This window comes from Echeneis naucrates, chromosome 7 (assembly GCF_900963305.1).
Source record: "Echeneis naucrates chromosome 7, fEcheNa1.1, whole genome shotgun sequence".
In the NCBI taxonomy this organism is placed as follows: Eukaryota; Metazoa; Chordata; class Actinopteri; order Carangiformes; family Echeneidae; genus Echeneis; species Echeneis naucrates.
Window position 1 is genome coordinate 2,028,695 of NC_042517.1, and position 14,103 is coordinate 2,042,797.

At 43.9% G+C, this 14,103-nt stretch overlaps 1 protein-coding gene across 1 annotated transcript in view; it reads right to left on the bottom strand.

Annotated features, from left to right (window-relative positions):
- LOC115046719 (nucleolar protein 4-like) overlaps positions 1 to 14,103 on the bottom strand; it is a 102,826-nt gene that overhangs the window by 76,425 nt on the left and 12,298 nt on the right. The window contains exons 2-3 of the mRNA XM_029507276.1: positions 3,878 to 4,024; positions 1,741 to 1,852 (exon numbers count right to left, since the gene is read on the bottom strand). Coding sequence (XP_029363136.1) covers positions 1,741 to 1,852; positions 3,878 to 4,024 — 259 coding nt within the window. The remainder of the gene's footprint in view (positions 1 to 1,740; positions 1,853 to 3,877; positions 4,025 to 14,103) is intronic.

Genomic DNA, 14,103 nt, shown 5'->3' on the forward strand with positions numbered 1-14,103 from the left:
AAGGGTGGGGGGGGGGGACCTCCAGAGGCACAATGCAATAAGAAGGACTGCAGCTTCATGATGTTTTTACACTAAATAAAAAATTGTGACAGATGTGGAAGTAAAGCATCGGGGGGAGGGGGGGGGGCTAGTTTTAGAAGAAATCTGAGGAAACTAGTTGACTGGAGGAAGTCCAGTATAACCAGCTCACAGTCTGGATCTACTTAAAATCCTCATCCTCAGCTGCAGGAGCTGCAGAGTTACAGAAATCTCTTTGTGTTTCCTTGTCGAGCTGTGACGGAGGGATTGTGACACAAAGAGGGGATTTCATAGTAAAACAGCCGCCGCCGTGGAAAACCTTTTGGCAGGACGAGGACTGCTGAGGCCTGCTGAGGCCTGCTGAGGGCTTTGCTCACCATTCCTCGGGAAACACACAACATCGAACAGCGAAACGACAAAATCAAACATCCTCAGTGTTTTTGGAGACGCGCAGCTGCAGCTCACAGGAAGTTCTGTCTCATCTGAAGTCCGATCGGGTTGAAACTTCACTGATCGGCCAACGAGCTGCTCATCAACATGACAGGCGAGGGGGCGGGGCTAACAACTCAGCTTTTATCAACATCCTGAGTGACGGCCGACAGTAACAGCTGTTTATGTCTTTCACATCCAACATGTTCTGTCTTCACTTCGAACTACAAATAACAGTTTCAACACAACATTACATTTGGTGACAGACTGCAGCACAGCTGGCAGCTTGACGAGGTTGTCAAAAACATGTACGGATGGAAAATGAACTAATAAAGAATACATATAAATAAATACTAAATTATAATAAAGAAGAAGGGCGAGTGGGAGTTCATTAGGAACAGCCATGAGTTTAAACACTGACAAATATGTTGCTATATATACGCGTGTGCGTGTGTAAGAATTCTAATCATACATCATCGTTTGATGATGTTTTCTTTTTTTCATCTGTGTCTCGGCTGCACTGCAGCAAACCGTGTTTTTGTTTATTCTGGTCCACAGCGTATTTTGTTGTTATGGTTTTGACCGAAATGTGTTTTTTTTTTTATTTTTTTAAAGCTTTTAATGCCAGAAAAAGTCCAGCACACTTTCTCATCCTCAAATACTGAATGTGGATCCGGTATCAGCGCGTCAGCCCAAGTCGACAACATTCGACAACCCTCTACTGCACTGAGTTGTGTTTAATCCCCGAGACAACATCAGGGCGTCACAAAATAATGAAAACCAACAAAGACCATAATTATACTCCATTCCATTTTTAGAGCTCCACAAATCATTACCCTGTCATCGAGCTGTTTGATATTCTGTCAAATTTGTCAAACTATTTTAATCAATTCTTCAATGGTTTCAATATTTTCTGTTTTTAACTACTAACGTAAATATATGTGAGTTCTGGACTGATGGACAGACGAAGAAAGACATAAAAGATAAAAATATATCTAAAAGAATAAATTCTTTCTTCGGACGCTTTCTCACTTCAGACTTTCAGATCTTCTACCGTCTCACCGACTCGCTGAATTCAGCACAATTTTAATTTTTGCATCCCAGCACAGTGATGAAAGTGACGGGAGGGTCGTCAGCAGAGTTCATGTCATGATGCTACACATCAACACATCACACTCCGCTGTGTGTCGAGACTGTCTGTGATTTCGGACACAGAGCTCTGCGTCTGACAGAGGAAACAGTCGCCTGGACGGTTCCACCGACAAAAAAAAAAGTCTCATTTGCTGCTTGTACCTTTGTAGTCTTGTCCTGTGGTGCTGATGTGCATCCTCTTCTGACACTCGCCACAACTCATCAGGAAGTGAGTCACCGCCTCTCTGGGCAGGAAGGCGTACGTCTCTGCTATCTGAGACGGAGAGAGAGAGAGAGAGAGTATGTTCAGAATAGAATAGAGTAGAATTTCCTTTATTGTCATCATACTTGGTGCATGACGAAATGGCATCAGCTTCCACAGTGCAGTGCACAATCAAGTAAAAAAGCTGATGAAATCTGTACAAAATTCTATACTATAAAAGAATATGATAATAATAGGTGACTGAATTAGCTGAATTCGCTGGAATAACAAACAATTCTTTTCACGTAAAGGTGCGGGACAAAAGTTTTATCAATAAAATTAACTTTAAACTGATCATTTGTCAGGTGCGTCTTGCTCCTCCCACCACCTTTAGCGTGATTTGAGCCAATCACGGGCAGGGATTCCCCAGGTCTATTTGACAACATGGAAATAAAATGTAAGAATTAACCTTACTACTGCACCTTTAAACGTCCAGACTGTCCAAAAGTAGATCTCAATGTGGCCTCTGATTACAAATCAGATCTCTGTACTATATTAATGCTCTGAAAGTTCTGCACTCTAATTTAATCCGTCACGGCACAGCTTCAGCAGTCTGACATCAAGTGTTTACAATTGTTTATTAAACCACTAAAACACTTCCTGTTGTGTTGTCTGCTCTTTGTCATTTGAGCAGCGCCGTCGACGTCTCAGCAAATAACAGAGCTGGTCCTGGATGGAGAGACGAGGCTGTTATTACCTTTTTCAAAACGTCTCGAAGAGAAACTGCTGCAGTGACGCTGAAGATATAAAGTCTATAAATCTGTGTGTGTGTGTGCGTGTGTGCATAAATAAAACATTTATTGAAGCAGAGAGGAGGAAGGGTTGGAGATATCCAGTGTTGGTGGTTGAGGGTAGCTGTGTGAGAGAGAGATAGAGTGAGTGTAGGAAGGACGGGTGGGGGGGTGGAGGCGAATGTCACTCACAGCCTTTGGAGGCCGAGGACCTGCAGCTATGTGACATGGTGAACTGGCTGCTGGCTGTTACTGTACTGTAGATATGTAGAAGGACACAGAGGACGACGGGGGAAGTCGGGGTGGGTGGGTGGGGGGGGCATCTGGGATAAACAAGTCCAACGAATACATCAAAACAAAAACCTGCCGTCAAAGACCTGAGGGCAGCAGGGGCCAAATTCTTACTGTGGATTCATGAACTTGTATTCTACAGTTATTTCTTCTGTTGTTTTTCTTTTTAACCGTCTAAACTTGGTCATCTTTGGAGCATCATTGCTTTGAGATGTGCAACTTGTTTTCTCCTCTAACTAGAAAATCAATTTTCAAAAATGGGGGTGGGGGTTATCGCTTCTATTCTGTAGAGCACTTTTCATTTTCCAAGTGTCCGTCTATCTACACTGACAATACAAGGCACAGAATGCATGACTGATGAAGGAGATGAAATGTAATGAAAGCATGAGTGGAACCTGCACTTCCTCTCTTCGACCAGAAGAGAGCGATGTCAGCAGCTGAGACAGAGCCAGATCCCTCACCGAGCCGCAAAAGTCTCCAAATCTATCTTTAAAATATTTGCTCCTGAATTCACTCTCGACTCTCGTTTGCAGAGGTTCTGTTTACCAGGGGGAGTTAAACAGATCGCATCCTGAACACCAGTGATGAGGATGATGACAACGAGGACACTTCCATTCTCTGCCTTCAAAAATCTGTTAACTTTTATTTTATTAACCGTCCAAAGTCTCTAAATTGTTGCGGCAGAGTTTCCAGTTTAATATCTTAGGACAAATAATTTCTTTCACAAGTCGCTAAAGAAATAAGAAAAGGAAGAGACGGTCTTTTTTTGTTTTTTCTGCCAGACACGAAAAGAGGAATGAAGCCCAGACGAAGAGGAAGAGAGAAAGGCAGAGGAGGCCGGTCGGTGTGTCACACAACAGACAAAAGTGAAAGAGATGATCCACCTCTACCCGATCGAGGAGATGACACAGTGAGAGAAAAATATTCAAATAAGAAGGTTTCGGATTCAGAGTGTGCTCATGACTGTGAACCTTTTCCTGCTCTGAACATGAAGCAGAAATAAAAGTGTCCTCACCGCTTTGTAGGTTTTCTTCTGGCCGGCGTGTTTGGGCACTTTTCCCGGATCCGTGCTGATCTCCACGTGCATAGCGTAGATGATGTCGAAGAAATCCTCCACCACCGCCACCCGCTTAAGGGAAGAGTCCACGCCGGAGTCCACACACTGAGGACGGACAGAGAGACAGAATGAGTTGTCAACCACAAAAATCTGACCTGAAAATGTCCCATCAGGACGTTCAGGTTCTCAGCATCACATGTTTAACCTGAAGAGAATGAACGGCGTTCTGTTTGTTTGACCTCTGACCCTTCACACACACACACAGATCCTGATGGATGGTCTGAATTTAATGGCTGAAAAAGTTTGATGGTCAGTAATTTGGACTCTCTGAACGTCTGTCAGCGACAGAGCCTCATTTAAATCTCATCATCGTGTCAGAACTCACCTGTCGCTCAACAGTGTGAACTAAAATCACGACGTATAATTAGACGTTAATGTCTCAGCAGCCTTGAAATAGACACATAGACACACACACACACACACACACACACACACACAGGTACAGCTCTGGAAAGAAAAAACTCCAAAGGCAAATAAGTTTGAGTGTGTTTATAGACAAAGAGAGAAAAAGAGAAGAAGAGGAGGAAGACAAATGCAGGGATGGATGGGGGGACTGTTACCTACACACACACACACACATACACACACACACACACACACACACACAGCTCCTCCCCCACTGCACACAGTGAAGACTGCTACTGCCATGGTAACCAATGAGAGGTGACCTCACACAGCAGGTATGTGTGTGTGTGTGTTTGTGTGTCTGTGTCTGTTTGTGCAGACTTTATTTTTGCAACAGTTCTTGTGTGTATGTGTGTGTGTGTCTGGTGTGTGTGTCACGCCTTCTAGACTACTGTTATGTTCCGTACTGACTCAGTTATTGTTAGATACACACACACACTCCGTCTCGATTGCGTTCAGTGTTCTCAGGTTTGTACAGACAGCGAATACGAAGCAGCAGCTTCAGAGAAATTCAGTTTTCTGTCCAAAGAAACGGTCCGGTGTCAACAACAAGACCCCTTGACGGAGACCGACAACAGGACGTCCTACAGATCTCCTGAGCTAACGAGTCAGGGATGGAGTGCGGCCATTTTCCCATAGACTTCAACACAACCTGACTCCTTTTTACCCCCTGGTGGTTTTTAGATAGAAAGCAGGTTCAAAATGAATGACGGGTCTTCTCTCTTTTATCTCGTTATCAGTTTTATTATTCCACAGTAGAAATAAACCTCAAGGCTTTACAGGCAGCACGTTCTGCCGCTCGCTCTGATGGCGTGGCGGGTTCAGAAGACGAGGCTAGAAGAGACACTTTTCTGCTCGCTCACGATTATTATTCCTCATATCAAAGAAACAGGACGTGGATCTGAAGCAGTTCTTTCATAATACTGCTGTAAAGTAAGTGTTTTAAACGTCCGCTCTGAGAGGGACGCACGTTTCTGTCAGGAAGAAAGGTTTAAAGATGGCGGCATCCATTAGAAACAAACAAACTCTAAGTGAATTAACGAGGTTAACAAACCTTCATCAACCTGCACTTCCTGCTCCTCATCTCCTATGCTCCCTTCTTTGTCCCCTCTCCTCCTCTTCCTCTTCCTCTCAGCCTGGCAGTTGTAATGGCATTGGGGATGGGTGGAGTAGGAGGGTGGGGGGGGGGGGGGCACATTAGAAACATCCCCATTGTGATAAGCTGCAGCTGGTCACCATGGCAACGCTTATTACCTGCACCCCGAGACAGGGGGTGGGAGAGAGCGAAGCAGTAATGGGTCGAAAGATTGGGTCCTGATTGTGTGCAAGTATGGATGTGCAAGAGCGCGCACGTGTGTGTGTGTGTGTGTGTGTGTGTGTGTGTGTGTGTGTGTGTGTGTGTGTGTGTGTAAAACCAAAGGCTTTAGCTCATTGACTCTTCATTAAAAGCTTGATATCTGGTGAAGGCCGTTGGGAACACAGCGTTACAATAATGAGACACACACACAGACCTGTCCTGGTGATCGTCCAGCTTCCTGTCAGCTGACAATCGTCACAAACCTAACAGGTTGTTTTATGTGATGTGATGAAAATACCTTCAGACTCAAAGGCTCATGGGTAAAGGCCACAGGTGGAAATAAAGATGGCGCTTCTCCACCCTGACTGACTCCGCACACTCCTCTAAACTGTCAATCAAAGAGGCCACACCCTCAATTCCACACAACTTCACAATATCACAAAGCAGGTGAGATAAATAAAATCATTAAGCCAAACATGATGACAGGAAGGAGGAAGAAACAGTTTTATGCTACATAAGAGCGTCACAAAATCAGTTTGACTTTTTATTTAATTTATTTGTTTTAGATAAAAGGAACCAGCTCGGAGCGTCGTGGCTGATTCTTACTCGGACGGCTCAAAGACGTCTGTTCGAGGTGAAATCGGCCGGCTCTCCAACCACGACGCATGTTGTCAGGGCAACGCCCTCCTTTGTGGATTTCAAACGGTGCAGGTAAAGTCAAGGTCTGTCCGAACGGCAGCGAGGAGCTGGTTGCCGAGGCGACGCTCGCCACTTGTAAAAACTTTAATTTAAAAAAATGAAACGATACTAGAAATAAAAAGATTAAAACCACTGGAGTTCTCATGCAGCCTCACTCTCTCTATCAGCAGTCGCAGAGTGTAAATCTGTAAAAATAATAAACTGATAAGCTGATCGGTTTGTTTGTTCCCACGGTGACACAAGACCTCAAACGTTACACTGAGGTTTTATGTCCTCCTTCGGTTGTTTACAGAGCACCAGGCCAGCAGTGTCCTTTCCCAGCACATCACAGGACGGCCAGGCCAGGCCGCTACACAACACAGCTCCAGGAGACACACACACACAAACACACAAAGAACTGAGGGAAGCGTGAGGACATGTTTGTCCTCCGCTGTCTGCTCCCATGTTCATTGTCTCTAATACCGGGGCAGATGTGACATAAAACCAGCACACACACACACACACACACACATCAAGCGATAAAACCTTCACATGCAGGAAAAAACTGTGCACCAATGTGCATCGATTCAATTACACACATGCACAGAGATGCAAACCAACATCACCCACACACACACACACACACAACCTCCCCCACCTCTCCTCCTTGCGGTTGTAGGGCACATCACCGGCCCGGGACTGTAGCTTATGTGACAGCACACACACACACACACGTATGTGGGCCATGGGGCGGGGGTGGGAGTGTTTAGGGTACACCTGAAGGCACAGCAGACAGGACAGCACAGCATGTGTCGGACAAATGAACACACACACACACACACACACACACACACACACACACACACAGAGAGCAACCCCCACCCCCGCCCGCCTCTTCCTCATGGCCGGGTCAAAGTCATAGAGGAGAGAGAGGAAGAGGTGCAAGCACAGAGCTGCCTGTCTGCAGGACACACTTGAGTGAACGCACAAACCAACACACAAACATGCACATCTCCTGCGGCTGCAGCCCAAGCACACACACACACACATCCATCCTGAGCTGCAGCCATGATGGCGACTTGTCCTGTAACGTCCAGAAAGCGGAACTATTTTTAGGCCCTTTTTCCTCCAACCATGCAGGCGCCATCATTGGGGGGGGGCATTTCCAGGTCTCATCCCACATTTTGAAAACACAAGTCTCTCTGTGGGGGACACCACACACACAATCCTGCTGCCAAAAATACATACTACAGCAAAACTGTGAATAATCCGCTGCTGAAAATACCCCCCCCCAAAGAAAACTTAAAAGCAGCTATTTTAGGGATTTACTTCCTCTTTAGTGGCAGCAAAGCAGTGCTTTAAGCGTTGTTACCCCACAACAAGAAGGTTGTGGGTTGGGTTCCCAAAGACATCATGTTTGGGTTCCTTGGTGACTCTAAACTGTCCGTAGGTCTGAGTGTGAGTGTGAGAAGAACTACAGCTTCAGCCCGGCTGACTGGTCCGGACTTTACAGAGTCTGGTTCCCAGCAGAGACAGTCTGAATCCAGTCCTGGTCCTGGTCCGTTATCTTCGGAGCTGTGAGAAGGTGAACCGAGGAGAACTGGAGCCGTCACACAAAGTACTCAATTTGTGTCTTCTTTTTGTTTCTCCCAATGAGGACTGTTGGATTGTGGAGGACTCTCTGTCCCAGGAAACTGTCCTGTCTCTTTCTCACTGCAGATACGAGAAGGGCATAAAAAGCCAAACAAAAGAATAATTAAAATAAAAAACTAGAGTGACTTGTATACTTCCACCACTTCTAAGTTCCAAGTCACATCCCTGTTTGTCCAGAGTGTCATAATAATATCTGTTTAATCGTCACACTGATGTTCATATTTCACCCTCAACCAAAATCTCAGCGTTTTGTCTTTAATTTTGAAGAGCAAAGTTTTTACAAAGATGATTTCCATCAATTTTTCAGATAAATTGATCCTTTTTCTTCAACATCGTCATCCTCACCTTAATATCTGAGCCTCCTCCTGACCAGCTGCCCCTCCACACATTGTCAGCCTCTCTCTCTCTCTCCTTCTTTCATTTCCTTCATTTTATTTATGTTTTTTTTTTTTTTTTTTGTGGGCTCTTTCCCTCCATTCGTCTCTCCATCACATTTCCACACCGGAGCTGTTGCTAGGATACACATGGGGTTCATTCAGCGAGAGCTAACTGCCCCTTCCACCACCAGCCACCCGCCTTCTCATCCTCTCCCCCTCCACCCGACACACACACAAAGCTCACACAAAGTGTGTGCTGAGCCTCCAGCAAGCAGCCGAGACAGTTACACGCACACAGCCTGCTGACACACCTACAGTGCACGTGCAGACACACGTATGCACACACAAAATCAACACAGACACACAACAGCAGCTAGACAGGAGACTGATCTGGCAATATAATAGATATTTAATACACACAGTGTCGTATCGGGGGGGAAAAAAAAAAAAAACAAGTCTGGGCGCAGTTCGACTTCACACAAACACACAAAAATACCTGGTTGCGTCATTACTGGAGACAGTTTCCCTCCTGATACCTGAACCTGTATCAGCTGACACTGACCTGATAGAAAGAAGCCAACAGCTGTGCGCTACCAATGCTGTGTTGATGTGTTATAATTGCTGTCATTGTTGTGTTGCGTGAAAGGATGCAGAGAATCATTCACTATCCTGTTTGACTTTCGCCACCTTTGCTGCCTTTGGCTGCACTGCAAAACTTCCTGTCTGGGCCACAGTCGGCTTTCAGAGCAGTGAAGAAGAGTCCGTGTGTGATAAGACTGCAGAAACTATAAAGTTTACTGATAAATATCAGACTTCTGACTCAGGAGACTGATGTGAGGAGAGAAGGATGGCATTTTCAATCCTCAGAGGGCTCAACAGGTAACACAGAGTGGATTTCTATTAAAAAGTGAGCTCGATCAGATAAACCAGAGTCGAGTAAGCGTTCTTAAACGACTGCGTATTAGAAAGTTTGTCAGTGTGTTGAGGGGTTTGTCAACTTCTCTGTAAATAATAATACTATTATGTTGATCATGAACTGGTGTTTCTCAAACCTTTTCAGATCTAAAGGACTAAAATTATCTAACTCCAATCGTAAAAAAGGCCCAAGATCCTTTTATCCAAAGCTGCATCTGTCCAGTTTCAGTGCAGCCGAGGATTTTGTTCTAAGTATTAAATCCTGCGTCGATGAAATAAGTGCAGAAACTCGAACTAACTGCTCGGTGGACGTTCAAGTTTTAGTGGAGGAGGTTCTCTCTGAAAAGATGAGTTTTTCAAGAGAAATGGGGGGAACGTCAGACCACAACAGTCTGGACTAAGATGGTCTCGTTTGCAGGGATGGAAATGTCAGAAAACTTCATTGGAGGAGATGTGTCCAAGTGGATCGTGCAGACCCTTGAGGCGGACAGGCCTACCAAGACCTGGACCAGGAGCTGGGGGGAGGACTGAGTCCGGTAAGGCTGATGCTCCTCTCCAACATGACAGAGACAGAGATGCAACATGGTCAGAGAAGGAAAGGTGGTTTCTTGTTGAAGCTCGAGGATTAGAAAAGAGAAATCCCAAAGAGTCCCGCTGACCGGGAGGGGAACCTGGACCTCAAAGTCTTTTTGCTTCAAAACATTCACACATTCGAGCATCAGATATGGTGACAACATCATATCAAGACGTTCCACCTGATTCACGGTGCTGATCTCAGAGCAGCTCGCTGTTCGACGTAAAAAGTTATTAAATGTAAAAAAAAATGTAAAAAGAGCCTCCATGTGTGTCAGAACGAATCTGTTGGCATTTAACTATTTTTCATAAATTGACGAGAAGAACTTATCTAATTACGTCAGTGAGGAACTACAGTTTGTTTTTTCAAAGCATCCGAGTGTCAGATGGTTTAACAGCAGGTGAGTGTTCAGGATCAGGATCAGGAGGAGGATGGGCTGAAAGCATCATCGACAATGAAAGGAGGTTTCAGTCTCAGTTTTGATAATAGAAAAAGAGAATCAATATGAACCGATCGATCGGTGATGATATGCTGACAAGACATCACAAAGGAAAAAAAAAAATCGATGTAAAATATTTTCAGTTCATTCTGAAACTGAGTCGGGACAAATTTGCCTCCTCAGAACGCCGTCTGAGAGATCTGATGTCATGGGTAGACCTGGTCTGACTGGGGCCGGAGACACCTGAGAACACTTCACCTGCATGTTGTTTGTTCATGTGTTCATCAGTTCTACAGTTTTTGTCGGTCGCACAGATTCAGATTCAGATGATGACGAAGTAGAAACATGAAATGAGCTGTTTCTACAACATGACAGTCTATATCAAATATAACAGTTAAGATGAAGATGTTTCCAGTATAATTATTATTATTATGGCAGTAATGATTGTGGTAATGATGATTGCAAAGCTGCTGCTGCTGCTGCTGCTGATGGTGTTGATTACAACCGCTGCAGACATAAGGACACACTCGCACATCTGAGAAGAACTGAGCTAATTATCCAGCCTTGTTGGCAGCAGCACAGAGAAAGGGGCATTGTGGGAAATAAGGAAGGTTTCAGTGGCGGCGGGGTAGATTTGTGGGGAGGAATGGAAGCTGGAGAGAAGCCGGAGGGAAGCCGGAGGGAGGCTTGGTGTGTGTTTTGGAGGGGGAAGGTGGATGAACAAGCAGAAGGAGAGATGTGATAATGAGAAGCCCATTGTCCCAGAAGAACATCTCCCTGTGCTTCCTCCTCCTCCTGCCAGAGACCAGCTCGGTTTAAACCACAAAAATCTCCCCTTTCCTCTGAAACAGACCTATCCAGATCAGAAAGAAAAGGTCAGCTCCGGCTCAGACATTTAGGTGGCAGGAAAGGAAACAACAATCGCAATACTCAGGAGGCTTTTAAAGAAGTTTCTGAAAGTGGCCGACTGGACCAGGTCGGTCCGACGGAGGACCAGCACACAAACTTTAAAAGGTTCGGTCTGAATAAACACAGCTGCAGTTCTTCATTTGATGGACAGATTCCGGCAGAGCGTTGATCTCCTCAGAGTTTCACCGTCTGTGAGTGCGGTCAGTAATTTCCTCCCACTGGCAGATTTGTTTTGCCAACTTTTATTAGAGCATATTGCGAGCGAGCACCTCGGCACAACAACACGGGAGCTGGACGGACGCCCCACCTCTCAGACCGTCGGTCCAGACTCACACTTTTCACACGTTCACTGCTGTTCCTCTAAAAGCTGCAGACTTTCTGAGAACTGCACCGGATTGGAAAAGGGAAAAAAAAAAAAAAAAAAAAATCAGTTTTTGGCTTTAGGAGGCTGATATGTGTTCTTCACCAACAGAAGCTATAAAGTCATTCAGTCAATTCTGTTTTTATACCATTTGATTGTATTTTCTTGACTGAGTGTCAGCTGTGTGAACATTGTGTTACATTAACAGAATGATCTGAGCAGTCGCACCATTCACACCATCAACAGACAGGCTGCTCGGAAAAGAAATCATTATTGAGCTGAGTTTGCTTTTTTATTTCAATGGTGGATTCACGGTAACTGGAGCTCCTTAAATAAACCATATAATCATAATGACATGAACTAAAATTGAGTTCATGCATTTTTTTTCCAATTCAAAACATCTGTCACCTTCCAAACCAAAAACAGTTCATGTTTAATTGTTTAAACTAAACTTTAACATTTAAATGATGATGAGCGGTGAAACGTTTTAAAAATGTCTGTCGGTGTTGTTTAGAAAGAATGAAGCAATCAGAGTAGCTGAAAAAACGTTAACTTCGTTCAACGCAAAGATAGAAATATTTCCAAATATTACATCAAATTTTGAGATGTTAAATTTGAGAATCTGCTTTCTAACGAGCTCAAGCTGGTTATTATGGTTTACAGATTTTTTATCAATGAAATAAGGAAATTCAAAGCCCATTTTTCTATTCTTTTCTTTTCTTCTTTTTTAATCACATCCTGTATTTCAGTGAACGGAAGTCTTTTTCCACGACATGTGTAATTAGCTGAGGTTGTGTGGATTCTGAATATGTTGAGCTCTTGGTGACATTTTCAGTGATTTATGGGAAAAACACAAACCTACAGAAAGTGTGACCGTGAAATTAGTGACAGCAGCTCAGTTCAGTCGACTCGTCCGATTGCTCTTCAGCACAGAAAGCAGCTAAAGAGCAAAAAGTGTGAACAGATGAACATTCAGCTGCAGACGAAGAGACAAAAACGGCTCAATTTTACAAAAAAAAAAAAAATGGCTTCAGACATCCTAACCCTAAAAAAAAAACATCACACCATGACCAAATATAATATCCCAAATCGCAAGAGCTGCAACTTAACCAAAGGGGGAAACTTTGCTTTGCTAGCATAAATATTTTTGGTGCTACAAAGACGTCATTTTTTTATCAAAAACAACATTCTCACTGAAAGTGCACATCATGATGGCAGCAACACAAAGCCAAATCGTTTTTAGTTTTTTGTCTTGTTTTTTTTCCAGGCTGGATGCTGCACTTTTCAAATCTGGACGCCGGACGTGTTGATTATCTAAAAGGGCGGGCTGCGACTGACTGGTCTCATTCGTTAACATGCAGGCTGCGTTCAGGTGGAAGAGGGGCATGATGGGAAGGAGGAGGAGGAGGAGGAGGAAGGTGGAAATTGAAGGTTTGCAGTGTAATTAAGACTGGTGTTAATTTCTTCCCATCGTCTCTGTGACCGAAGAAGCCGTTCACCATGGCAACAGGCCGTCAAACAAAAATAAACTTGTGTGTGTGTGTGTGTGTGTGATGCACACACATCCAAACAAAGCAGGGAAACTTCTTTTTTTTTTTTTAAACCTTTCTGCTCTCCATCTTTTCCTTCAGTTAGACTCAAACTGATTAACAGCTACCGAAAATCGCCTTCATCGCTTTGGGATATTTTTATGTTTTACAACAAGCACCAAAGGATTACATGACCCACTACAGGATGAACACGTCCTCACACACGTACAAGTTTAATTAAAAACAAAAATGTGGCTCACAGAAAAGGAGGGAGGAAAACACGAATAAATTACTTTAGGACCATATCTGTCAACATATTTGTGTTTTAATCTTTTTTTAATCCTTTTTTTTTTTTTTTTTTCAGTGAGCAGTTTAATTAAAATCTCCTTTTATTCCACCTCTCACAGAAATAATGAAAAAAAGCGACCACAGTGAGGTTTGAGAAGTGAAAGTGTGTATTTAGATACGACTAAGTTCATTACTTTTAATTAGCTGAGGTTACAAAACGAGTGACTGGGTTCATCACTTTAAACGCAGACGAGCTGCGGCTCTATTTACGGCCCAGGCGCTGAGCTGTGTTTACTGCTGGATGCTTGACGACATGGCAACCGGCTAAATTCATCCACAGCAATTAAGACTTTGAGCACAATCCGCAGAAGAAGTCACGTTCTGTTGGCTTTTTTTTTTTTTTTATCCAACCAATTAAAAAGAAAAAAAAAACTTCTCTTGAGAACTTTTCAGTTCTTCAGCCGTGTGAGAACAGACGCCACGTTTATCCTACCAATTAACCTTAAGTGTGTTTGACGATGAAACTTAGCGAGCAAGGACTCTGTTGTCAGATGTCAATTAGCGCGACACTGACAACACATTAATTTCGCAAGACTTATTTTAGATGGCCAACAGTGCAATTATGTGCGAACGCTTCCTGATTTTTTCACTTGTCACAGTTTCAACGAGAAGGAAAGCCACAAAACCTTTGATCTAATC